This window comes from Grammomys surdaster, unplaced genomic scaffold (genome assembly GCF_004785775.1).
Source record: "Grammomys surdaster isolate TR1022 unplaced genomic scaffold, NIH_TR_1.0 362, whole genome shotgun sequence".
NCBI lineage: Eukaryota > Metazoa > Chordata > Mammalia > Rodentia > Muridae > Grammomys > Grammomys surdaster.
Window position 1 is genome coordinate 4,494,546 of NW_021604781.1, and position 27,950 is coordinate 4,522,495.

Genomic DNA, 27,950 nt, shown 5'->3' on the forward strand with positions numbered 1-27,950 from the left:
GCTTGTGAGGAGGGCATTGTGCTTGGGTATACTAAAATAAAAAACAATCCTTCTGTTCCTTTGGCTGTTCTTCCCATGTATTCAGGAGAGCAGGCATGAGGATAAGGAGATGTGGGTGATGATCCTCTGCCAACGAAATAAACCCAATTGAGTATAAAGACAGGTTTATTGGGGGTAGCTCTCAGGCAGGTTCAGCAGTCTCAGTGGAGGAGGGCTGAAGTAGGGGATTTTTAAAGAGGAAGATGGTGAGGCACTGGGGTATAGACTTATTTGGTGCGTTTTAGGGCCCTATAGGGTGGTCTTATGTCTAGTGGTCACTTTGAAATCTGGAACGAGGAGCTGGCTTTATCCAGTGTTTTGTGCGAGGCTTTGCAAATGTGGGATTCTTTTTTTTTTTTTTTTTTTGGTTTTTCGAGACAGGGTTTCTCTGTATAGCCCTGGCTGTCCTGGAACTCACTCTGTAGACCAGGCTGGCCTCGAACTCAGAAATCCGCCTGCCTCTGCCTCCCAAGTGCTGGGATTAAAGGCGTGCGCCACCACTGCCCGGCCAAATGTGGGATTCTTGTCAGAGGAGAAGGGTGGGAATCTTTTGGCCCAGGCCATCTTGCTTTTGTCCCCAAACCTCCCCTGTAACAGATGATGAAGAAAAGGTTCAGATTGTTGACTGAATTTTGATTTCTTCTAGTTTCACGTCTGTGCTGTGCAGTGTGTAAGTGTGCGTGAAGCTCCTCTTGGGATTCTCTCACGCTCCTCCTTCACCTTATCCACTGAGGCAGAGCTTCTTAGTAAAGCCCAAAGCTCCGAGATATGCAGTCTTGCTAGCCAGCTTGCTCTGGGTATCCCACCTCCAGTTTCAGGGGGTAGAATTACAGGCAGGCCAGCATGCCCACTTGGCATTTATATAGGGTTTGAGAGATCCAAACTCAGATCCTTGCACTTCTGAAGCAAGCAATTTGACTTCCAACCCCTGCTGATCTCTATCTGCTGAAAATAATCTCTTCACCATAAGCAAAATCAATAAACAAAATTTACAGTATTTTTTTCTGAGATTATAACATTTCCTTCATATTCAAAGAAGAGCAACAGTTTCTCACAGTATTTAAAATTTCAAGGCATTTGAAGCCTACGCGTTTGCAAAACAAAGCACACACATACACACATGCGCAAATACAAAACCCTTAGCCAAAATAAAGTGTGAGTCTGTCTCCAAGGCTGCATTCTTGTTTTCTAGGGGGCTGGGGGGGGGGCTGGGGGGACACGGGAAGAGGGGAGATGGGGGGACAGGACAGACACTTTACCCTGGGATTCTGGTACTTCTCTGAGTAATTGCTTTACCTCATGTTTTGCTTCACCCCATTGATCTCCCCAAACGTGAGAAGGAGCACAGGAGTTTTTACTCATACTTCAGGAATTCAGTTTAATTACCACAGGAGAACCTTGATAAAGACAAAGGTCAGGAGAGCAAGGGCTAGAGACGTGACCCAGCAGTTAAAACCCTCATCGCTGTTGCCGAGGACTCAGGCTCAGTTCTCAGCACCCACATAGCTCGTAGTCCAGCTGTAACTCCAGTTCCATGGGGGTTGGTGGCCTCCTCTGGCCTCTGTGGGTACTGAACACATGGGTGCACAGACATGCATGCAGGCAAACACACATACAAAGGAAAAATAAATCTGAATATAAATGCTTAAAAGAAAGTTCTGGAAATCATGTTTAATTACCAGGGAATTGCTTTTGTGGGGTTGAATTAACTGTGACCTACGAGCTCTGCTATCAAGTTTGGTAGACTCAGGGTCCATCTAATACAGTCATGCACCACACGTCCCTCTTGCAGAGAAACAGCAAATGAGAAGCATTTAACCACCTTTTAATCAGTGCTAAGCGAAAAGTTCCCTTTTCTTCTTTGTATTGTTGGTCAACTTTTCTTTCTTTTTTTTTTTTTTTTTGGTTTTTCGAGACAGGGTTTCTCTGTGTAGCCCTGGCTCTCCTGGAACTCACTCTGTAGACCAGGCTGTCCTCGAACTCAGAAATCCGCCTACCTCTGCCTCCCAAGTGCTGGGATTAAAGGCATGTGCCACCACCGCCCGGCTGTTGGTCAACTTTTTTTTAAAAAAACAATAGATAGAATCTACTTAGCACACTAAACAGTAAGACTAAGCAGATCCCCAGCCTCAACTGTTTTCCTTTTAAAAAAATTATTATTTTTAAAATAATCATTTAGAATAATTATTTTTATTTTATGTGTATTGGTTCTGTTGTTGTTTTACATGTATGGATGTCTATGAAGGTGTCAGATCTTGGAGTTATAGACAGTTGTGAGCTGTCATGTGGGTGCTGGGAATTGAGCCTGGGTCCTCTGGTAGAAGAATCACTGCTCTTAACCACTGAGCCATCTCTACAGCCCTCCCAACTGCTTTTAAGTCACTTGATGCTTCAGCTCTTGAGGCTGCAGGCAGACATGTGGGGCCCTTGAGGCTGCAGGCAGACATGTGGGGCCCTTGAGGCCGCAGGTAGACATGTGGGGCCCTTGAGGCTGCAGGCAGACATGTGGGGCCCTTGAGGCTACATGCAGACATGTGGGGGCCTTGAGGCTGCAGGCAGACATGTGGGGCCCTTGAGGCTGCAGGCAGACATGTGGGGCCCTTGAGGCTGCAGGCAGACATGTGTGCTGTTTAATCTTCTGGTAAGACAGTGGCTGCAAAGCTGCATGGAGTGATTTTTTTTTTAAATTGCTCATTGTAACTTTTTCATGTATTGAGATATCTAAGTGACACACTGAACAGAACAGAGGTGTCTTTGTCCCCACCTGGTGACTTCATCTCACTAATGGTGGTAATGTGTGCTTGCTGGAGTTGAGAATATTTCATCAAGTACTGGGGTAACTTGACTGTGCTGACATTGTAGCATCTCCAACTACTGTACTGACTTTCAATTTGTGTGGAATTCTGAGGCCGACATCACTCTCAGTGTGCCTGTTCTGCAAGGATGTTACTCAGCTCTCTGTGGGCGGGTGGCAGAGGCTGAGTTGTACCTTACTGAGTAGGATGCTGGGATCCTTCATTTTTCTGGGCTTCCCTTAGGGGCTCATCTTCACGTATATTTGTGCTTTGAGCTTTGTGATGCTTCCCAATGAATGGGATAAAGCCCGTGTGTGTGTGTGTGTGTGTGTGTGTGTGTAATGGATTCTGTGGCTTGAAGCTTCTGTTTAAAGGGGTTTGAGAGAACTGAGGAAAATATGCTGGCCCTTTTTCTTTCTAGCCATGGGAATTATTCAGCTAACTTTCCCTCCAGAGTGGTGTGGGGAACAGAGGTCTCCCACCCAGCTTTCCTGCTCAGAGAACCCACTTGCTAAGCCAAGGCTGGAAGTCAAAACGTTCATTCATAAAAAGGACGGCAAAGGATGTTAAACGGGAGAAGGTGCAGTGGAAGTTGAAGTCTGGGTGGTTTAGAGTTCTTCTTTCTCTCAGAAAACAACTCAGCCACAAACTCACCAGAAAATTTAAAGGGATCTAATTAAGGAACACTGCTGATTTAAAGGGTTAAAGGATAACAGGGGGAGGGAAGAGAAGAGGTTAGAGAGGACCCAGAGAAAGGAGAAACAGAAGCGAAGCCCCACACAACCCAAAAATCTTAGACCCACTGTGTGTTCTTGAAGGCTCCCCAGGTAGAGGTCTGAGACAGGGCCGACTCTCTCCCTACTCTGATGGGATGGGGGACTCCCTCACCAGAAGAAAACTGCTTGAATACTCTTAAAAAGTTCCCTACCCCGTCTTCCCGCCTTCCCGCGGTGTTCAGACACAGGCAAAGCTCTCCAGGGATGTCATCTTAAAGATTCCCCTGGGTGGAAAGCTCAGAATGGGAGAAAGGGGACAGCAGGTGCCCCCCACCCCCACCCCCAGGTGCCAAACGTTGCGCAAAGTTGTGCAGCCATTTGTCTTCCATGACCACCAGTTCCAGGAAGGCAAAGGGAGTGGACGCGGGGAGTGGGCGACACAGGAACGTCCCAGAATGGAGGAGACGGGAATGTGGGATGTGGGATACGCGGCTCCCTGAGCTGGCTGCAGCAGGTGCTTGTTCTCCAACGTCCCCAGGACGCTGGCGATGCTCTCTCTGGGCACCTTGGCTGTCTGAGCCCCTGTCCCGCCCCCATGCCAGGCCGGAGTGGGGGGCGGCGCCTGCTCTGGATAATCATTGCTCGTGGGGTGGCGGGAGCGGGGGTGGGCACCGCGCGGGGAGGGCGGCGGGGCGCGGGCATATAGGGGCGCTGCGCGGTGCCCTCCCGGCTCCCGCAGCATGCCAGCCCGCGCCCCTCCTCGCCGCCTGCCGCGGCTGCTCCGTTTGCTGTCGCTGCATCTGCTGCTGCTCGCCCTGCGCGCCCGCTGCCTGAGTGCTGAGCCGGGTCAGGGCGCGCAGACCTGGGCTCGCTTTGCGCGCCCTCCTGCCCCGGAGGCCGCTGGCCTCCTCCACGACACCTTCCCCGACGGTTTCCTCTGGGCAGTAGGCAGCGCCGCCTACCAGATCGAAGGCGGCTGGCGACAGCACGGCAAAGGCGCGTCCATCTGGGACACTTTCACCCATCACTCTCTGGCCACCCCAGGCGACTCCCCGATCGTCGTGGAGCCGTCGGGTGCCTCGTCGCCTCCCCTGCCCTCCACTGGAGATGTGGCCAGCGACAGTTACAACAACGTCTACCGCGACACAGAGGGGCTGCGCGAACTGGGGGTCACCCACTACCGCTTCTCCATATCGTGGGCGCGGGTGCTCCCCAATGGCACGGCGGGCACCCCCAACCGCGAGGGGTTGCGCTACTACCGGCGGCTGCTGGAGCGGCTGCGGGAGCTAGGCGTGCAGCCGGTGGTCACCCTGTATCACTGGGACCTGCCACAGCGCCTGCAGGACACCTATGGCGGCTGGGCCAATCGCGCCCTGGCCAACCATTTCAGGGATTATGCCGAGCTCTGCTTCCGCCACTTCGGTGACCAGGTCAAGTACTGGATCACCATTGACAACCCCTACGTGGTGGCCTGGCACGGGTACGCCACCGGGCGTCTGGCCCCGGGCGTGCGGGGCAGCTCCAGGCTTGGGTACCTGGTTGCTCACAACCTACTCTTGGTGAGTTCGAGGGGTCAGGCAGGGGGCCACTTTGGGGGACAGAGGGCCTCGGAAGTGCCAAAGCCACTTCTAGAAATCATCACTTGAATCCATTACGAGGTCACCTAGGTCTTACACTTCGGAGGCGGAGACCCCCTATGCCCGGCAGCTCTGGGGCTGTCTTCTAGAAGTGGAGTTAGAAACTGGAGGGAAATCCTGCTGCCTGCGCTACGCTTTAGGGCCCCTAGAAAAGCACCCGGGACGCTTTCTCCACTGAGGACGCTTTCTCCACTGAGGAAAGTAGCAAGCGTTTTTCCCCCCCAGGTATTGTGACATCGAAGTTCCTAGAGGTAATGGCCAGCAAGATTTGTTAGACTTAGCTTCAGGGTCAGAATAAAGAGAGCTGATGAAAGCAACACCTTTGTTCACAAGCTGCAGACCGGCGTTGGCCCTGCAAGAGCTCCAAGTTGATTCAGTAAGATCCATCTTGCTCGTGACACAAGGTTATCTAGTTTGGCGGCAGTGTCAAAATCTTTGAACTGTTTGGGCTTCAGCTGTGTTTAGAAGCCCCTTCTGAGGCAGGGCAGGATAGGAACTTTCTTGCCTTCTGTCACCAGTAATTGTCATAGGTTAGAAGACCCCCCTTACATAGTGCAAGATGGACATATAAACACAGGACCATCTACAGGGGGTGCAGCTTGTGGCTCCACCAACATCTGTGTTTCCACAGTGTTATCTCTAGTTGAAGGGATTCCTCACTGAGGAAGTGAGTGACCAAATACAGCCAGTGGTTCTGAACATCTTGAAGATGAAAGCTACGTCTAAACACTCTCTAATCAGCGGACACTTTAACAGGCTTAGCTATAGAGCCAGGCCTCTTCTAAACACTTTTAATTAACCATAGACAATTGAGGCAGGACAGTGCTGGCCTATTGAGTGGACTCCGTGCTCTGAGCAGCTGGTAGCATGATATTGGCTAACTGACATTGTCTGTCAGCTTTACAAAACCTGGGTTTGCTTGTTGTCTTGGTTTCATGTAGGTGTATATTTTTATATACAGTTACTTTTAGAATAGTAATTCTTAAGTGTGGTCAGTCTGCCCATCTTTTAAAGAAACCAACAAGCCCTGGATCAAATCAGCCCAGAGGAAGGACAGGTGTAGAAAAACTATGGGGAAGGGGGGCAAGGGGCAGGGTTGGTGAACTGAACCACCTTTTAAAGAAAAGGCCAATTATCAGTTACTGCCAGAAACAGATTAGGGACAAGGATCACTCCTTGAAATTTAAAAGATGCCAATTCTAGTGTCTGAGTACATGTAATAAACTCTATGTATGTGAAAGTGGGGTTTTGTAAATGTGGTGAAGGGTTGCATGAACTCCCTGTCAGTCATGCCTTTAACTTTGCAGTTGTATTTCTGGGGAATTAGACAAAAATGTTGCCAAATGCTAACTGTCCTTTGTAGAAACACACTGGACTTTGTAGCCATGAGACATTAGCAACTGGCAGGCACGTGGCTTATTTTTGCTGATGTTGCACTTGAAACCCGAGTTACTGTAAAATATTAATTTTGCCTTTTTAATTCCTCTGGGTTTAGAATTTAGCCGCCCCGCTATATTATTTAGAAGTGAGACATCGCAAATGAATGCCATTTGCATAAGACCCTTTTATTTTGCTCTGGGTGCTGCTTCTTGGTGTTTGTGTGACTGCGGTGAGGAATTCTTACTTTATCTGAAAAAGTCAAGATGTGCAGATTTTGGTAATGGGTACTTTTGGTTTCGATACTGGTGGTTTTGGGAAGAGTTGGGGGCCACCGAGCCCTTGGAGTACTAATTTGCATCCCAGAGTGGATGCTGGGAAAGGATGCTGTGAGCCAACACCTTTCCCCTGTGCCTAGACTGATCTACAGGCTTTGGAGACTGGGGTGGGGGATGGGCTGTCCACCTCATAGGGATTCCACAATCATTTTCTGATGTCTTAGGGGAGTCTGAGCGTGGGCAAACGTCCTGTTAAGTTTGGAGGCCCTGCTCACAGTGGAGGTCTCTGTAAACGCTTCTCAGCTTCCTGGTGCTAACTTGAAGCTTGACCTTGATGTGAAGTAGAGTGGGGTTGGGATGAAGGAAGGTGCCTTCCTTGCAGAGCATGGAGCTGGCTGGTTTGCTCCTTTGGGTTCTTATCTGGATTTTCTTCTTCCACTGGCTGGCTGCCAGATGTCTCAGTTTCCGTGACTCTTGAGATGAAGTTTTGACAGCTTCCAGCCCGTAGTTCGTCTCTGGGGATCCAACCTGCGTGTGCCTCTGAGATTTTCCTCTGCACATGGATTCCTGAGAGGTCCAGAATCAAGCTACAGACATTTGGCTCCACCTCTCCTCGCTCAGAGGGGGTTCTTGTAGGCCTTGGTATCGAACGCTCACACTGACCGCTCTACCACATTCCGTTTCTAAGCCGATGCTCCTACTTTCTTAGCGCAATTCCTCAGCTCCGTTGTCAGATTGGCACTGTCTCGGGGCTTCTGTCACTGTGATGGAACACCACAATCAGTAGCAACTTGGGGAGGGAAGGCTTTATTTCACATTACATCTTGCAATCCATCATTCAGGGAAGTCAGGGCAGGAACCTAGAGGTAGGAGCTGATGCAGAGGCCATGGAGAGGTGCTGCGTACGGGCCTTGCTCCTTATAGCTTGCTCGGCCTGCTCTCTGATAACACCCAGGACCATCTGCCCAGGGAGAGCACTACCCACATTGGGCTGGGTCCTCTACATCAACCACTCATTAAGAAAATGTCCCACAGGCTTGCCTACAGCCCATCGTAAAAGGCATTTTCTCAGCGGGGGCTTCCTTCTCTTAGATGACTCTAGCTTGTGTCAAGTAGCCATACAACTAGGTAGCATGCCCACTCTTCCCTGGCATTCCTGTGGTCTCCTGCGCACCTTCACTGCACCTGGAAAGGGTGGGATGTCCAGAGCTCTGCCTTGGGGCCTCCCACTGGGAAGCCCTCCATATGAATCTTAAGACCCCACCCCTCGCCGGGCAGTGGTGGCGCACGCCTTTAATCCCAGCACTTGGGAGGCAGAGGCAGGTGGATCTCTGAGTTCGAGGCCAGCCTGGTCTACAGAGTGAGTTCCAGGACAGCCAGGACTACACAGAGAAACCCTGTCTCAAAAAACCAAAAAAAAAAAAAACCAAAAAAAAAAAAAGACCCCACCCCTCACCTCAACTGTGGAATCCCGAGCAGCCAAGTTTAGTCTCCAGCTGGGACTTCTCTGAGCACGCAACTCGGATAGTCTTGTCCACTTATAGAGGGAGGTCGCAAGTAACTTGGTCAAGACCAAGCTCCCATTCTTCCATCTGCGTTGTGCTACTTTGCTCTTCCAGTTGGTTAACTGGACCCGTCTCCCTTCCCCTCCCTCCCTCCCCCTCGTTCCTTCCCTCCCCCCTCTCTCCTTCCCTCCCTCTCTCCTTTCCTTTCTTTTCTCCTTGTGTCTCCCTGGGCATTGGACCCAGGGCCTTGAGCTTGTTAGGCAAGCGCTGTACTACTGAGCTATATCTATGTTATGATGGGGCCCAGGCTAGCCTTGGTTCTTTGCCTCAGTAATGCTGCCCTTGCTCCCTGCTGTGTGGCCTGATGGGTGTATTCTGAAGGAGCATCATCCTGGGTGAACAACACAAATTCCTGCTTGCTAGAATCCCACCTACTCCACAAGCACCAGTTTTATACTCTTGTGACCTCACCCTCAAACATCATTCCTTCCATCCACGGAATCCCATGACACTCTCGTCACAGCCTTTATGCTTAACCTACCACCCTCAGTCTCTCTCCACTCCATTAGCTGGGCAATTTCTTAAGCAAGAAAACCTTACTCTTTCTTAAATGTCAACCTAGGGCTGGAGAAATGGCCATGTAGGCAAGAGTACTTGCTGCCCTTGCAAGAACCAGAGTTCAGTTCCCAGCACCTGCAGGCAGCTCACAGCGGCCTATAACTCCAGTTCCAGGAAGCCCTCTCATGTCTTCAGTGGGCTCCTGCATGACCATGATGCACACAAACTCAGTAGGCTCACACACATACATGAAAAAACAAACAAACAAACAAACAAACAAACAAAAAAACAACTAATTTGCTCTTGGTGGGTGCCAGGGTTGCCTTCTAGGCTTGGCTCTGCCTTTATAACTTTTCTTTCTTTCTTTTTTTTTTTTTTTAAATATTTATTTATTTATTTTATTGATGAGTACACTGTAGCTGTCTTCAGACACACCAGAAGAGGGCATCCAATCTCATTACGGATGGTTGTGAGCCACCATGTGGTTGCTGGGATTTGAACTCAGGACCTCTGGAAGAGCAGTCAGTGCTCTTAACCACTGAGCCATCTCTCCAGCCCAATAACTTTTCTTTCTTTCTTTTTTTTTTTTTTGGTTTTTCGAGACAGGGTTTCTCTGTGTAGCCCTGGCTGTCCTGGAACTCACTCTGTAGACCAGGCTGGCCTCAAACTCAGAAATCCGCCTGCGTCTGCCTCTCAAGTGCTGGGATTAAAGGCATGCACTACCATCACCCGGCCCTTTATAACTTTCTTAGGGAAGCTGTTCCTTGTGTGTCCATGTGTCTGTCTAACCCAGCCATCGTCTGGTGGGATGGGGGATACCAAGGCCTAATCAGAAACTACGCTGAGTGCCGTATACAATCTGGTACTCAAGGTAAACTGTTAAGGGTGGTTGCTGTCTGGCTCTACTGTACCAGCTCCACTTTGAGGCTGTCAAAAGCCACTCTACTGCATTATGAAGATGTTTTCAGGATGAGGCGAGTGGTGAAGAATGTGTTAATCGGAGTGAATACTGGAGACAGCTCTGTCTCCTGGTTGTATTTTTAACCCCCAAGCAATTAATGGGCATGCGTTCAGATGACACACTATGTGTACTTTCAAGCCACATGTCAGGAGTGACCTTATTAAAATGCTTTTGGAAGTATCAATTGGGTTAGAGGCTAATATATTTGATAGACATGGCTGCATTTTGGTGTGCCTTTAGTGAGAAACAGTTAAGCTGCCTCTCAAGGCACTTGACTGGCTGGTCTGTGTATCGAACACAATGTTCTCTGGAGGGTAAAGTCAAGTCCAAGGAAAAGAATTAGTGAAATAATTTTTAAATCATAGCAATTGTCTTAAAATGTCAATTGCAGGGCTGGGGAGATGGCTTAATGGGTGAGAGCATACAGTGCTCTTGCAGAAGATCAATCTGAGTTTGGCTCTTTGCACCTACACTGGGTGACTCACAATCACTTACAACTCCAGCTCTGGAGGGCTCTGATGCCTCCAGCCTCCTTAGGCCCCAGTGCTAAGCCTCCCACGTCCACACAGACATAATTACAACGTAGTAAAAGCAGATCTTGAAAATGTCAATTGCTTTGAGGTAAAGCAAAAGAAGAAATGCGAACTGCTAGGCACTCAGATAGCATCAGTGTCCCTTTCCTGAGCACAGCGAGCACACACACAGCTGTGTGAGATGAGCTGTAGCCAGCCACGGCTTCAGTACACTCAAGACATGAGTTGGTTCACGGTTTTTAAAATTTCCATTGGTTCATACCACAGTTTGTCACAATGAATCCGTGGAGAAGGTGCTTTATTTCCCTCAATATTGTTTTTGAAGCATTTGGGTGAAGAGCGAGGGCAGGAGGCATGTCTGCTGGGAGGGGAGAGAGGTAGAGATTGAGAGCCACAGTGCCCAGTATCATCGGGTGCCCTGAGATCAGCATCGTCTGCAGAAATGTCCAGGAGTTATATTTATAACACATATTGAAGTGGCCACACACAATGTGCTTTTTATGTGCTCCTGTGCTGTGATAGGCGCTATTGGTATGCAATTAGTTATTGCTGTGTCTGGGGATATATCCTTACTTTTTAAAGACTTAACATAGTGGCCACAATTTGTGGGTCAGAACAGACAGACAGACAGACAGACAGACAGACAGAATGGCTCCTTCTCGCACTTGTGGCTCTTTGAAATAACAATCTGTATGTAATATTTTTATTTTTTTTCTGGATTTATTTTATTGTACGTGTGTGAGTGTTTTGCCTGCATGTATGTATGTGACCCCATGAATGCCTCATGCTCTGGAACTGCAGTCAAGGACACATGTGAACTACCATGTGGATGCTAGGCATTGAACCTGGGTCCTCGGTAAGAACACCAAGTTCTCTTAACCAGTGAGCCATCTCCCTTGACTTCTTAACTTGGAACAGTTTTAAAAATGAAGTCCTTTTGGACGTTATTTTAATCAAATTTTACCAAAAGCTTCCTTAGATCTTTGAAATGACCCGTTTTCACAAGTGTCTTGCTGGTCCTACTTAGTCTTCAGAAGATGCACCAAAGAAGTAAATGCCTGGCACAGTGTGACGTAAGAGCCGCAGAAGCACTCCTGTTTAGTGAAATGTGTGTCGAGAGTCTGAGTAGGCTGGTGTGAGACTCATCCATGAGGCAGCTTGACTGTGGCCTAATATACTTTCCGAGCTGAAGGCCGTGAGGGACACAGACCTTAAATGTAGTGATTCTATAAAATATATTTCAATGCCAGCAAGTAGTGGATAAATTGAATGGTAGAGTAGGGAAGCACCTTAGGGTTTTACTAATGTCAACAGACACCATGACCAAGGCAAGTTTATAAAGGACATTTAATTGGGGCTGGTTTACAGGTTCAGAAGTTCAGTCCATTATCATCAAAGCAGGAACATGGCAGCATCCAGGCAGGCATTTATAGCTCCATCTGTAGGGTCACAGCTCCTTATGTACAGTTGTAGCTCCTTCTGTAGGATGGTTGTAGCTCCTTCTGTAAAGTTGTAGCTCCTTCAGTAGGGTTGTAGCTCCTGTAGGGTGGTTGTAGGTCTTTTTGTAGAGTTGTAGCTCCTATTGTAGGGTTGTAGCTCCTTCTGTAGGGTGGTTGTAGGTCCTTCTGTAGGATGGTTGTAGTTCCTTCTTTAGGATGGTTGTAGCTCCTTCAGTAGGGTTGTAGCTCCTGTAGGGTGGTTGTATGTCTTTTTGTAGAGTTGTAGCTCCTACTGTAGGGTTGTAGCTCCTTCTGTAGGGAGGTTGTAGGTCCTTCTGTAGGATGGTTGTAGTTCCTTCTTTAGGATGGTTGTAGCTCCTTCTGTACAGTTGTAGCTCCTTCTGTAGGGTGCTGCCTCTACCACCTCAGTGGGCTAGGCTCTTGTAGAGTCTGTGGGGACATGTTACCTGGACCCTTGGTTCCACTTCTCTCTGGATCATGACTACAGACCCTCTCCCTTTGGCTTTTCCCTACTTATTGTCCTGAGTTCTCCCACAATGATGTGCATTTCTCTATACACCAGGAGGCAGGGGGAGAAGGGAGAGACCTTGTAGTCTGTTCTCAGGGTATGCTCTTCCTCAAGTCAAATGCCACTCAAAGCATGGCTTTCTTACTGTTTGATATGCTTGAGAGAATCCCTGGTCTTCCATTGTACCTAACATGGGATCTTGGGGGTGCAGTGAACGGGGGACTTTGTACCTCTTGCTGAATAGGTTCACGTGTCTAAGCCTGTATTACCTGACAGAGGAGACATTGGGCTCCTTTTTCTTCCACTTTGCCCTTCACTCTGGGAGGAGCGGGTACAGTGTGGCAGGTTTAAAGTGACAGAGTTTGCTTTATGTGGGTTGCCACAAAGAGAGTGACAAGACTCCTGTCCTGCCTCACTTACAGATAAATAAGTCACACTAGAGCACTCAAAGGCCTTAGAAGAAATACGTGGCTATAGTGGAGGCAACACGGAGAGGCAAGCCAGTTTTGAAGGATGGGAGGGCAGGGAGTGCTTAGGGTCTAATCAGAGACTAATCAGGGAAATCAAGGGTTGCTGAGCCTTCTGTGGAGGCTGCTCTGGACTCTCTGGGCACAGCTGGGTTGTCATAATGCTTTTTTGTCTGGAAACAGCTGGTAAGTCCTGTGTTGGACTGGGCTTGCCAGACATACCAAGTAAGCAGCACACAGCTGAGGTTTGTGACACAGCACCTGCCAAGCCAAAGGTGACAGTACATTCAAGACTCAATACTTGGAAGCCATGGGTGAGAAAGGACAAGAAACCCGAGGAACGAGACTGGGGGTCTTCAGGGCTTCTCATGACATTTGCTGTGCAGAGCCAGGCTGTGGTCCAAATGTGAGAAGCAGGCAGCTTTACGTTCTCGTCATACAAGACTGCCTTGGTAGTCGTGGCTGTCATCCCACGTCAGGCTCAGATTTGTCTATAGTCAGTTACAATCATCAGGCTCTCAACTTCCTGTGCACTGCTGTTAAGCCAGATAGTGTCTGTTGTCTCCTATGGGATTTATCTTTAAATTTACAATCGTATTAAATGCCACCAAAGAGGGAGATTCCCAAGGATGGAACTCAGAAATAACAGAAATGTAGAAACATGTCTGGATCGACATAAGGAATAGTGTTACATGAATTTGGTGGAATATTCCTAACTGGCTGTTGAAATATTAATATACAATTAGAACGTGTACCTGGTCTACTATGAGAAGACAAGAGCTGGCTCCAAAACACATTTCTGCATCTCTGCTGTAGAGATGTGTGTGAATAACATTGAGCCTTCACAGTGTCCCAACTGAGGTGTTCTTTCTTTTCCCAGGAACCCAACCTGACATGCAGATCCAGAGCAGAGTAGGCCTTTCCATCTGTCCCTTCAAATGTTTACAGACCCCATCTGTGCTGGGTGATTTGGGTCAACTTGAAACAAACCTACATACTTGGGAAGAAAGATTCTCAGTTGTCTCCATCAGATTGGCCTGTGGGCTTGTCTGTAGGGCATTTTTTTTTTTTTTTTAGTGCTAATTGATGTAGGAGGTTCCAGCCCACCATGGGCAGTACCATCCCTATGCAGCTGGACCCAGGCCGAAGAAGAAAGGTATCCGAGTGAGTGAGCCAGGGCTATTGTAGAAATATTTAATTGCAACCTAAGGGGTTTCTACCCCGTCTTTGAGCATTTAGTTTCCAGATAAAAGATACACACAACCTTTATATTTACAATAAGCCTCAATCAGTACAAGAGCTGGGCAGACATCTATCCTCAATGTTATGTCTACTTCCCAGCCAATAATCCTATTATATAATTTGCTATGTCTCATCTGGGCTGCTCTTAACTCCAATTAGCCAACCCACTTGGCCATTATTTCCTGACTCACCTAACCCATGGCGGCTTCTCCCTCTCTCCACCTTTTTTCTCCCTCCTCCTTCTCCTCCGGAAACCCCAAGCCAGGGAACCCTAAACCTAAACCCCGCCTATGTCTCTTCTGCCCAGTTATTGGCTGTCAGTATCTTTAATCACCAATCAGAAATAACTTGGGGCCAAAGTCACATAGCTCAGCTTGGGTCTACTTATGGCCTCTCTAGTCTCTGGATCAACCAGGTTTCGAGGTCCTGCACTTAGCATTACAATACATAGCAACAGACAAAACCTCAAAAAGGGGTGTGGTGAGCAGGCCTGGGGTAGAAGCCAGTAAGCTATATTCCTCTTTGGTCTCTGCTTCGATTCCTTGTTGAGGTTCCTGACTTGACTTCTTTTCATAATAGGCTGTAACATGTAAGTCAAATAAACCCTTTCTTTCCCCAAGTTGCTTTGTGCTGTGTCTTAACACAGCAACAGAGAAGCAAACTAAGACACTTTCTAATTGAATTTCAACAAGTTGTTGCAAAGGTTTGTTTTTCTGCAGTAGGAGGAGTGGGTAGAGAGAGTGCAGTGTGCCCTGGGGCTGTCCCTGCAGCCCACACTGGAGCATGCCTTCCCGTGTCCAAGGGCTGGTGAGTTTCTTCTCACGTAGACCATGGGCTCAGACGCGTGACTCACTTTGGCTATTGGGACAGCGTAAGTGTGATAGGAACAAAGGCTTGTGTCTTAGTAACCACAGGAGCTTTTCCCCTGGAGTTTTTCTCTCTTTCAAGCCGACTTCTGTACTTGTGACGTGTTGTACTTTCCATTGCCATGGTTTATTCATTTTAATTTTAGTTAGTTCTTTGAGAATTTCATGCGCTATGTTTTATGATGTTCACTGTCTTCCAATCCCTCCCAGCCACCCTTTCCGTATTGAACCAATGTTGTGTCCTCTTTCTAAAAATTGTTTAAACACACACACACACACACACACACACACACACAGAGAGAGAGAGAGAGAGAGAGAGAGAGAGAGAGGCATCAGGTGCAATGTGTGTTGTCCAAATATTGTAGTGTAAACATCCACTTGGATGTGATCAGCCTCTCAGAGGCCACGCCCATCAGAGGCCACTCCCTTAAAGAAAACCGACTATCCCTCTGCTATCAGCCTTCAACTGTTAAAGCTCCTCAGCTGGGGGAAGGGTATCCTACCTTCGTTTTCCATGCTGAGACTTTTTCTGGCTTGGACTTGCACAGGTCTTGAGCATGTTGTCCCAACCACTGTGAATTCGTATGTGCAGCTGCTCTGTTGTGTCCGGAAAGCATAGCTTCATGGTAGCCACCTACCAACATTTTTTAAAATGTGGTATTAAGCTCCCTCTTTCTACAGAGTGGCTATAAACCTAATCACTCTTTAGCAAAATCCTGAAAAGTGTGTGTGGTAAGGTTGGGGGTGGGGGAGTCAATGGTTCCAAGTATTCATGTCCGGCAAAAACACAATGAAGAGGTAAAATGAAAACAGAATATGTGTGGTACTCAGAGGCCTCAGAGAGGTAAGAAAAGGAAGCTGATGCCAGTCTGGAAGTGATGGAGAAACAATCCAGTGAGCGGGAAGGAAGAGGAGAGGGAGAGGGAGCCCAGACATAGGAGGCCTCAGCCCCTCGGCTTTCCTATGACAGTCATGGATTGTTAGGAGAACACGTGTGACTAGAGCACTGTTTGCTTTACCGTCTTGAGGAGTTTGGGAACTTGGATGGATGGGTATTAGCCGTATAAAGTAGAGAGCTTTATTCTAGACCACAGGTGTCAGGGCATGACTGGGTTTCAAATAACTTAGATTAAAAATGATTGCCATGACAGTGGTCGTGATTTGTGACAGGCTTTAAGATACTGGGCAACCAGCACAGATCTAGTTCATTCCAGCTCCACCGGAGACCCCAGCTGAGTGCAGCCACACGGCTGAGTTCTGCTATATAACAGAAGAACGTACCAGAAGAACAGCCTGGCCACGCTCAGCTCACAGCAACAGGAGAAAACAACACTTTATTATTTTAACCCTCTAAACTGGAGGTCTGCATCCTTTACATTGGGTAAGAGAAACAACACCACTTCATACTGACTTGCATGTCCTCACATACACATGGAGCCATAGGGGTGTGACGCCATAGGGAGGTCACTGCAGAACACCTGATGTGGCACGGCAAAAATCTGTCCTCCCAGGGACCCAGAAACCTTTTTAAATTATTTTATTTTATTTTTAGTCACCTTACATCCTGATCACAGCCCCCTCCCCCTCCCTTCCTAGTCCCACCGTTACAAATACATCCCCTATTGCCTCTCCCTTTTCCTCAGATAAGGGGGAGCACCCTTGGGTACCACCCAACCCTAGGGCATCTAGTCCCAGCAGGTCTAGGCACTTCCTCTCCCACAGAGGCCCAACCAGGCAGTCCAAGTAGCGGGGCAAGGAGATCCAAGCAAGCAGGGAATAGAGACTGAACAGTCCCTTGTTCACGTATCAGGGGACCCACATGAAGACCAAGTGGCATATTTGGTACAAATGCGTAGGGGGTTAAGGTCTACCTCCTTCATGTTCCCAGGCTCTGTAAGCCTGCCTCATCTCAGATTAGTTGACTCGCTGGGTCCTCTTGTGATGTCCTTGACCCCTCCAGCTCGCTCACTCCTATCCCTCACTCTTCCACAAGACTCCTGGGGCTCTGCCTGATATTTGGCTGTGGGTCTCTGCTCCATCTATTCCTCAGCCACCTTCCTACTCAGTGATCTATAGACCAGAAAATTGACTTTCATTTGAGAGCTGAGCAAAAGATTATGATTTTCTGCCATATTGTTTTCTGAAGAGCCTCTTTCTATTTCCCTGGAGTATTAGTTACTTGCTATTGCTGTGATAAGACACCGTTACCATTAACAACTTGTGGAAGAAACTTCCAGTGCCAGAGGGAGAGTCACAGTGGTGAGGGAGGCTGGAGCAGGAAGCTGAGAGATCACATCTTCAACCACAAACAGAAAGCTGAGAGAGCGAACCGGAAGTGGAGTGACTCTCACTCTCACCCCTAGTGATGCACTTCCTCCAGCAAGGCTCCACCTCCTCAAGGTCCCATAATCTCTCCCGGAAGTGCCTCCAACTGGGGACCTAGTGTTCAACCATGAGTCTGTGGAGGACATCTCTCTCACTCAAAGCCATCAGCACACATGACTTCTGTATTCCAGGGTCTCATCCTGTCCAAACTTACTTCTGTGGCCCTTCTACGTCCGTCTGATCTGGAGAGGGCCAGGGCTGTGAAGTTTATTTCTGGGGCAAGTGTCCTGTAGTCCGTGAATTCTTTCTTCTCCTGTTTTGTATTCCAGTTCCTTGGCCAAAGACTCTCAAAGTTGGATCCCAGTGACACTCATCTGGTACTGGCCAAGTCTGCCAATGCTTGAAGCTGCTTTGCTGTATAATGACTTTTCTTGATCCTCCTAGCTTCTCCAGATGTTTTAGATTGGAACTGACACTTAGAAGGGTATGTTACCTGTTGCTTTTTTAGGAGAGGGGCCTCTTCAGATAAGGAAGTCCTGGCTCTTACTAGGAAACTGTGGACCAGGGCCGCAAATGCTGTGCGTTCCAAGGAGTCTGAATAGACACGCCCTTTGGGGCAAATACACTGACCGAGTGGTTTAGAGACCCAGGTTGTCTCAATCAGGGCTCTGACCTTGAAATGTCAGACCTGTCCTGGCTGAAGATTGAAACATTTCTGGATCTTTGGATCTCTGGAACTTTCTGAGGTCCTGTGTGTGTTGCTAAGATGTATCAACTCTTTCACTGCTAGACAAGATGCCAGTGGGAACCTGTGGCTTTCATACTGAACTTCAACTGCCCAATAAGGGCCATTCATTTCTTCTCACTGGCAGACCATAATATGATCCAGAAGGAAGCAGTGAGCTCAGCTTTCATCACAGTCACTACATTTACAATGTATGTCCCTCAGTAGATCATTTGCCCAGGTTACCCCAGGTTAAAAAATAAAATCATCAGCTGGGGCTGTGTGTGCTAGGGGACTATCTCTCTCTCCATATTGCTTGTGCTGGCATTCTTTTTTTGTTTTGTTTTGGTTTTTTGTTTTTTGTTTTTTTCTGAGACAGGGTTTCTCTGTGTAGCCCTGGCTATCCTGGAACTCACTCTGTAGACCAGGCTGGCCTCGAACTCAGAAATCTGCCTGCCTCTGCCTCCCAAGTGCTGGGATTAAAGGCGTGCGCCACCACTGCCTGGCCGTCTGCTGGCATTCTTATTTTCAAGGTTGACTCCACAAACTCACTTCCGTTAGTTCTGCTTCTTCTGATAAGCAGATGTCAAGGGAGGGTTAAATAAACGTGCAGAGAATTCACCTGGGAAAGATGACAAGTGATAAAGGGGGAGGAGCCAGAGAACCGGAGCAGCTCATTAGATCGGGATGCACACGTGATGTCTGTGAGGGACAGGAAGGGGACTCACTGGGAAGGTTCTCAGATGTGCCTGCAGATCTAAGAAAGCTCTGCTAAGTCAGTGGAAACTCCTGAGCCGATAGTGCTCACGCAGGAGCTATGTCTTAGTGCAGTGTCTGTACTACAATCTCTCTGCCATGAGGGAGCAGTCAATGTGAAACATCACAGCTCAGCTATAGTGGGGCCCCGAAGAAGTGGCAGCTGATGTCACCACTCGAGTGCTCCTTACAGCAGGAGGGTCAGGTGACATATTTTTATGGCCACCACAAAGACCACTGAATAGTGCCATCACAATAGAAATTATTTCCAACCTAGAACTTAATACTTACCTATACTATCAATTATTCTTGAGGGTAAAAGATGGAAATTCCCAGATAACCAACATTCCATGAGCCCTTTCTCAGGAAGATTCTAGAGAATATCTTCCATGTAAAAGCATGAAGACAAAAGGAAGAAGACACAATATGCACAGACCATGTCTAAGCTGGGGATGCCAGGATGAACCATAGCCTTGGGAGGTGGCTGTGCTGTAGGCACAGAGAAGCCAAAGCAGAGAAGGAGTAAGATTCAAGAAGTATGTCTCCATGTGACGTGAGCCAATGAGAGTCTGTGCTAGACAGATGCTGGGAATGGTAAGGTCAGTGAACCATTGGCACAAGGAAAACTAAGCAAAGGAAAAAGCTATGTGACTATTAACTTCACAGAAAACAGAACTAAGGAAAACAGACTTCATCAGTTCATTGATCATCTGTGACTGATATTTACAATGGTGGAATAATTTTCACTGGATGCTAGAGAAACCAAAACTCTTGCAAGGCGAATTTTTCAGTGTGAGATGGCTAAGCTGTTAGCTTCCAACCCAGGAAGCCAGTGGATACTGTCTACAGTAAGAGAGTGAGAGTGGTGTAAATTAAAAAAAAAAAAAAAAGTCATCACTACACAGTGATTTTTATTTCCTCTAGGGAGGTGAGCTGGGGAGAAGTGGAGTGTGTGGGGCAGAGGGCTATAATTTTCATCTAGTTTCTCAGAATTATGTTTGACTCTTAAAAAAAGATTTACTTGTATTTTATGTCTGTCTGTTTGCCTATATATCTGTATACCTACCATGTGCATGCAGTGCCCACAGAGGCCAGTAGAGGGCATTTGATCCCCTAGAACTGGAGTTACAGGCAGTTGTGAGCTGCCCTGTGGGTGCCGGGAGTTGAACCTGGGTCCTCTGAAAGATCAGCCAGTGCTCTGAACTGCTGTGCCATCTCTTGAGATCCAATATTTGACTTTTAAAAGCATAAACATATATTACTGTCATAAAAATTAAAAGGAAATAGGTATTTTATCATCACTTTAAAAAATTAAATTGGACAGTCATAACATTTATAGCATTCCAGCCCACAGAGCTCATTTTGAGGCAAGTTTCGGAACATTTCCATGTTTTCAGAATCATGCCTTGTGAGTTTTCATGTCTGACTACAAACAGTGAGAGGACTATAGCTGTGTGGACATCCTGTGGGACAGTGAGAGTCTCCTTTTGAGCAGAACCCTCCCCTCAGTCAGTGTTTCAAACTTCAATCAGTCTTTGTCATTAAGGATTAATCATCAAACTTTTGCTTAACCATTGAGAGCTTTCAAGATGCCACTCTTTAAACAGAAACTGATATATATATCATACTTTTCTTCTTTTTATCCCCAAGCATGTCACGCAGAGGTTTATGAGGCATAAAGTTACAACATACAGAGATATAACTATTGCGTTTCTAGACAGGTGATACAATACTATCAAATTATTTGAGGTTAATTTGCCAGATGTATTCTATTTATTTGCATTGGCCTCCAATTATTTTTTCCTTTGGTACCAATGTATTTTTTTTTTTAACTATTCCATTACATCTTGTTCACAGGTCTCTTACTCTGAGATCACCATTTGCTTCCCTTTAACACTGAGATGACTGGGGCTGGAGAGATGGCTGAGTGGTTCAAGAGCACTGGCTGTTCTTGCAGAGGATGGGGATTTGGTTCTCACCATCCACAAATCTGTGAGCACAGACTGCTGTAACTCCAGTTCCAGGGAGGATCTGATGCCCCGTTGTGGCCTCCTCAGACACGGCATGTACATGGTGCACATGCATACATGCATGCATACATACATACATACAAACTACATACACACTTGCTATCTTTAGTTTTTAACCAGGGGTCATATCCAAAAGGGGCTCACAAGGTCATAGAACCCAAATGCTGCATTTTTTTTTACCTTTCATGCTTGAGATGTCCCTTTTGTGCTGGGGAAAGAGAGGAAAGCTTCCATGCTGTGGTCCCCTGCTCTAGGGATCATATATGAGGTTCTGCACCAGCTTGCCCTCCTGTCCCCCACTCAGCCTTTTAGCCACTCTATGGGCCCCGATGTTGTGTTGGGGGGGGTCTTACTTTCATCTCTTCCTAAAGCAGTCTTCCTACCTCCCCCATTAGCCACAGAACCAGAGGACTCAGTACCGAGGGGCGATTAGTTTCATAAAACAAATGCATCTTCAGAAAAAAAAAAATTAGAGAACAAGTTGATCATGGAAAGTGGATTTATTTACATTTTAGCCCAAACAGAGACAGGAGGACACCTACTTTTCTCTCCCTCTTTTCTGTAAGGGTGTTACAATTTGATAGAAGAGATGAAAACAATACTAAAAATCTCAGAAATATGTATATGCTAATTAAGCTGTCAGAGCTGTGTTATCTCTCCCCAGAAGGCACATTGGTTTCCCCCTAGCTCTAGCTGGCACCGGGGCTTTACTTTCCTTCTCTCAAGGTTGGATTCTGAGGTGGAGGACTTATTTCTGTGAGGTCCGTTCTTTTAATAGTCAGGTCGCTCAAGGAAGGAACAAGCGTGTTTCTGTCTAGAATATCTCTTCTCCTGTCAGAATACAGCTTTACAAACCTAATTCTGTGCTCATGTGCCGATTTCTGCATCAGATACGTCTGGATCTTCCCGTTTAAAACAATTTCTCCCAGCAGCTCAGCCTCACAGGAAGTGGAGGAGATTGCTTCCTGGGGTTTCTGGGACACTGTGTGACACAAAATTACTATGCACTGCTGATGATACTTTTCAGAAAGAGCTTCACGGACTTGCTATCTCAGCTTCTGAATGGAAGACTCAATAGGAACCACTTTTAAAACAGAAAACAAATCGCTCCGGGATGAGAATGGTTCCTGAACAGTCCAAGGTTTCTGTGAACCCCTCCAAGGAGAAGCCAATTCTTTGTAAGGACTGTTCAACACTGAGAAGCGAGAAACTTACGAGCTATTGTTAAATTCGTGGAACGAATGTTTGTAAATGAATCTGGGCAAAACCCAAGGACATCAAGAGTCCCTTCTTTTAATGATATAAATAATCTTTAAGGATTATTTCTGATCACAAAGGCTGGCTGTAAGGAACGTGTTTCCTAGCATTGGATATGGGGCAGAAGGACTGGCTGCAACAGGGCCTGAGGCCTCAGAGCAGGCGTGCCTGGCCAGCCTTATTCTCTGACTCTCCAGAGGTGCTATCTGCCGTTGATGAGGAGTTTAAAATCCCTGGTGGCGGACATTACCACATAGAAACTGAAGAGCGACAAAAATGCTGCTGGTTGGGGTACCTGTGGAGTCCCCCCTACAGAGATAAAAATAAACAGACCACAGAGTAGTTTGAAAGGAAAATAAGACTCTGGTGAGTGACACCAGGAAAACATGGATTTCTTTGGCACACCAGGTACTTATGTGTGTCCCTCCTCCTTGCAGTACCTGACATATTCTAATTCTCTCTGTAATCCACATTCATACTGTTGGGGGGGGGGGTGCCTGCCTTGCTTACAGAACACAGCCGGTCCCAGAGGCAAAGCAGCTGTCTTTTGTATAAACTGCATGCTCGTGTTCTTCTTATCTCTCTGTGGTCAGAGTCCCCAAGGCCACCCTGAGAGTGACTCCACAACCTATCTCCGAAATAATTTTCCACTACCAGCAGGTAAACGGAAAGAGGGCACACAGATTACTTTTCACTAACCACAAATCCATGAAGCACACTGTGTTTTTCTGTAGTCTTACCCTGTCTGTTGATGTAGAAATGTGCCATGTGCCATTTCTCCCCGAACCCCACTTTGAGTTGAAGGGTTCTGTCCTGTGAGTGGAAGGGAGTTATTTAAAAAGCAAGTGAGCGTATGTTCTGATCACCAGGAAGGCTCAGGGAGAAGGGGCTGGTCAGTCGATTCCCAGCTGGAAAAGCTGGTGAGAGAGGAGAGCGTTTTGAGAGGAGAGCTTTTAGAAAGTTATGGGAGAAAGAAAACGCTCGTCTCAGCGTTGCTGAAAAGGAAGGGGAGCTGTTCAATGCGAGCGTTGCAGAATGACACGGACGATGGTACTCATAGATGTTGGTGTCAGTGATCCTCTGATGACCTTCAGATATCCTTCATCTCAGTGCTCACAGTCCTATCTCAGTCCTGCATCCGCCCGTGTGCCTCCCTCCCTGGTCCCTCATGGGTTTCTGGTACAGTTCCCTCTGGTTCACGGTTGACTGGCATTAGAAACATCAAGGTACAGCCTGAGATGATGTCATTCTTCCCAGTCTCCAATGACAGTGGGCTTGCCATTTCACCCAGTGATAATTCTGGCCATGAGCTGGGATAGTTTATTAACAATTTAACATCAGTGATTTGGAAATGACTTATTATTATTTTTTTTATGTATGTGGGTCTTGCCTGCACATCTGTCTGTGGGTCACATGTATGCAGTGCCTGAGGAGGCCAGAGAGACTGTCAGGTCCCCTAGAACTGAAGTTACAGATGACTGGGGGCTGCATGTGGGTTCTGGAAACAGAAGCCAAGTCTTCTTTCTATAAGAGCAGTCAGTGCTCTTAACCACAGGGCCATCTCTTTAGGCCCTAGAAGGATTATTGTAGCAGTGTGATTTAGTATTAAGTAGAATGATTTAACAAACATTGTCAAGTTCTGCACAATGTGAGCTATAAAGTTAGTTTTCCTCCTTTGAAGAAATTAAATTATCATTTTGTTATTGGTATTTTTGAGACAGAGTCTCATTATCTAGCTCTGCTTGTCTTGGAGCTCCCTGTGTAGACCAGGTTGGCCTTGATTTCATAGAGATCTGCCTTCCTCTGCCTCCCAAGTACTGGGATTCAAGGCATGCTCCACCATACCTGGCTTCCTTTGAAGAATTTTTTTGTTTGTTTGTTTTTTGTTTTTTGTTTTTTTCGAGACAGGGTTTCTCTGTGTAGCCCGGGCTGTCCTGGAACTCACTCTGTAGACCAGGCTGGCCTCGAACTCAGAAATCCGCCTGCCTCTGCCTCTCAAGTGCTGGGATTAAAGGCGTGCGCCACCACCACCCGGCTCCTTTGAAAAATTTTAAAGCAAGTAAAAAAGACCTTCTATGTAGCCCACTTAGCAAAGCCAAGTCAAGATGGTTCCAAGTGACAAAAACCTAAAGCACAACTTGACTTAAAAACCTATCCTAGCTTTCATCATGGTGAATTGCTAGAACATGCCTTTAACGGAATCAGAGACAGACCAGTAAATATGTAAATATACGCAAATTAGATGAACCTGGACTGGGATCTGCTGGAGGAGAAGATGGGCTTTTGAGAAGGAATTAGAACTGAGTAAGAGCTTTGAGGACCTGATGCTTCAGGGTGTTACTTGCCTGCGGTCAGTAGCACAAAAACACTTTCTATCTTCTACAAACAGATACACTTACACACTGCATGCACCCGTGCACACCCAGACACACCCACACACATACGTACTGTTCCTTCGTAATTCCTGTGAAGATACCAGGATAAGTGCACAGGAGAATGAGGTGTGTGAGCAGGGCCACGTTTGTCTCAGACAATAGCATCCTGCATCAGGCAGGTGAAGCCTGGTGGGATGCTTGCTGGATCCTAGCCTGCCTCCCGAGTGGTACTTGTTGGTGGGTGTAGGAGTAACGTTCTATCCATCCCCTGCTCTGAGCTGCCTCTCAGAAGTCCTTCCGACAGCTGTCACCTTAGGACTGTAGTAGTGTCTACATTTTGGAGGAAAAAAAAAAATCATTCCAGCTTCTAGCTGTTGACATTTTAGTCTCTCTGCCCAGATGATTTGAGCATTAAGACTTCAGTCACCATCTCAGATTTTTAGTTCATCTCTTGGTGCTCCTGTCAAATCCACAGCACTTCATACTAAAAACCTTTTACACCAGGTCTGCTGGCGCACACCTTTGATCCCAGCGCTTGGGAGGCAGAAGCAGGTGGATCCCAGTGAGTTTCAGAGCAGCCTGGTCTACTTTGTGAGTTCCAGGACAACCAGGGTTACATAGTGAAAACCCGTGTCCAAAAACCAAACCAAAACTGACATTTAAAAATATATAAGTGAACAAATACTAAACTCCCACAGTCTCTATTATGAACTTATCTTCCCAAAGCTGTAAACTGCTAATCTCTTATGCTAGGTATGTGGGTAGCATTATTTTCAGAGCATTCTGGGTACATTTTTAGATCTATGCCTTCAGTCTATAATATATAATCATGATATCAATACAGAAGATATTGAAAAGATTTTTTTTTTTTGCTCCTAACATGTCTTCCCTAGAAGGTGGCATTGCCCTGAAAAAAGCCCAGTTGTTTGACTTAAGATCTTATATTTCCTTTGGAAAATTCCAAGTTATTTGGTAAAATACAACCTGGTCAAAAGAACAGTTCAATTAATGAGACCACTTGGTAGACAATAAACCAGAATCACTAGCTCCTTCCTAATGCTGAGACCCTTCAATACAGTTCATCATGTTGTAGCAACCCCAACCATAAAATTATCTTCGTCACTGCTTCATAACTCTCATTTTGTTACTGTAAGGAATTGTGATGTAAATATCCGATATTCATGACACCTGAGGTGTGACTCTCCACAGGGGTCGGGACCCACAGGTTGAGAACTGCTGAACTAGATATTCTACTGTTAATACTGTAGGAATCCTGAGAACAAATTAAGCGTTTCTAACTACTATATTTTTCAGTCATTGTAAGGTGAAAATGCATGAAGTTGGGCCAAGCAGTGGTGGTGCACACCTTTAATCCCAGCACTTGGGAGGCAGAGGCAGGTAGATTTCTGAGTTCGAGGCCAGCCTGGTCTACAGAGTGAGTTCCAGGACAGCCAGGGCTATACAGAGAAACCCTGTCTTGAAAAACAAAAACAAAACAAACAAACAAAAAAATGCATGAAGTTGTTTTTCACATTTGTGCGAGTTAGGGGTGACTGGAAGGTGTAGGAAGGGGAGACTGGTGAATCAGTAATTGTCGAGTGGTAAGGATTTAGTTAGTTGAACAATCCAAGGCTTCTGGCTGGTGAGAAATTGAAAACAGTGACACCATCAGAATAGATGAGCACCATGACAGAGAAGCAGAGTGCTGGGTAATTTGCATTGGAAATTCTACAAGCTTGGAAATCCAGGGTGTTTTAAAATGTTTTTTTTTCTCATATGATGAATAATATGTATTCATTACAGAACAGTCAGAACAATCAGACAAATAGGAGAGAATTACAAATATTTCCAGTCTCTCTAGGGGAGACAATAGATATTAGTCATGCCCTCGGTACAAGTCTTTGAAATGCTGTCCTGGTTGTTTGTTTGTTTGTTGTTTTTGTCTGTTTGTTTTATTGTTTTTTTGTTTGTTTTTGTCACCTTGGCGTGGTAGAGTCATCTGAGAAGAGGAACATTCAGTTGATAACATACCCCCATAAGACTAGCCTCTAGGTAACTCTGTGAAGTATCTTCTTGGCTAAGGTTTAATGTGGAAGGGTCCAGCCCATGGTCCAGCAGTGTCCCCTTGGGCAAGTGGTCCTGGGTTGTATCAAAGAGATAGTCAGAACAAGCCAGGGGGAGCAAGCCAGTAAGCAGTGTCCCTTCAAGGTCTCTTCTTCAGTTCTTGCTTGTGTCATCACCCAGACTTCCCTCAATGACGGAAGGAGTATGACCTGAGGTATGAGCTGCAACGAACCCTTTCCTCCACAAGTTGTTTTTGGTCATGGTCTTTATCACAGCAACAGAAAGCACATCAAGATGGCTGCCCTGTGAATAATGGTTTCCTGTATCTATATGGTTCCACGAATTAACTAACATTCTATGTGATTATCTGTAGGTAAATACAATTCTGTCTTGGCTTCTCTCAGTGATGGGCTATGAAAGGGATATGTAAGCCAAATAAATTCTTTCCTCTCTTGATTGCTTTCAGTCTTGGTGTCTTTATCATAGCAACAAAAAGAAATGACTAAACCAAGTCCCGAGTAGAGGGCTGGGTGATGTTGTAGTCAGTAAGGGGCTTGCTTGAGTTTTGTCTATAGAACCCAAAAGGCCATGTTATGATGCTTTTGTAATCTCAGTAGCAAAGAGGCAGACACAGGCTGGTCCCTGGGGCTCGCTGGCCCAGCCACCCTCAGGGATGGGCTATGAAAGGGATATGTAACTGGAGCATAATTGGTGAGTTCCAGGCCAATGACAGACACTGTCTCAAAAAAACAAGATAGAAAGCTCCGGGGGTGGGGGTGGGGGGCTGCAGAGATGGCTCAGTGGTTAAGAGCACTGACTGCTCTTCCAGAGGTCCTGAGTTCAAATCCCAGCAACCACACGGTGGCTCATAACCATCCGTAATGAGATTCGATGCCCTCTTCTGGTGTGTCTGAAGACAGCTACAGTGTACTCATAAATAAAGTAAATAAATCTTCAAAAAAAAAAAAAAAGAAAGCTCCTGAGGAATGATACCAGAGGTATGTACACAGAAAGACACAGACACACACAGAGACACACACATGCATACACACAGGCACAGACTGTACATACACATATAGACACAGACACATACACACAGATACATAGACACACACAGACACATGCACACAGACAGAGACAGACACACACACAGACACACACATGCATACACACAGGCACAGACCACACATACAGACACAGATACACACACACACACAGATAGATAGACACACACAGAGACACCAGACATACACAGACACACACAGTCACACAGACAGATATACAGACACAGACACTCACAGACACACACAGACACACAGAAACACAGAGAGACACACACAGACACCACACAAACACACACACACACACAGACAGATATACAGACAAACACAGAGATACATAGACACACACACAGACACACAGAAACACACAGACACACACAGACACACAGAGACACACAGACACACACACACACAGA

At 46.6% G+C, this 27,950-nt stretch overlaps 1 protein-coding gene across 1 annotated transcript in view; it reads left to right on the top strand.

Moving 5' to 3' along the window:
• The first annotated feature begins 4,281 nt into the window (after positions 1–4,281).
• Kl (klotho) overlaps positions 4,282–27,950 on the top strand; it is a 43,100-nt gene continuing 19,431 nt past the window's right edge. Inside the window, exon 1 of the mRNA XM_028779833.1 lies at positions 4,282–5,109. Coding sequence (XP_028635666.1) covers positions 4,291–5,109 — 819 coding nt within the window. The 5' untranslated portion in view covers positions 4,282–4,290. The remainder of the gene's footprint in view (positions 5,110–27,950) is intronic.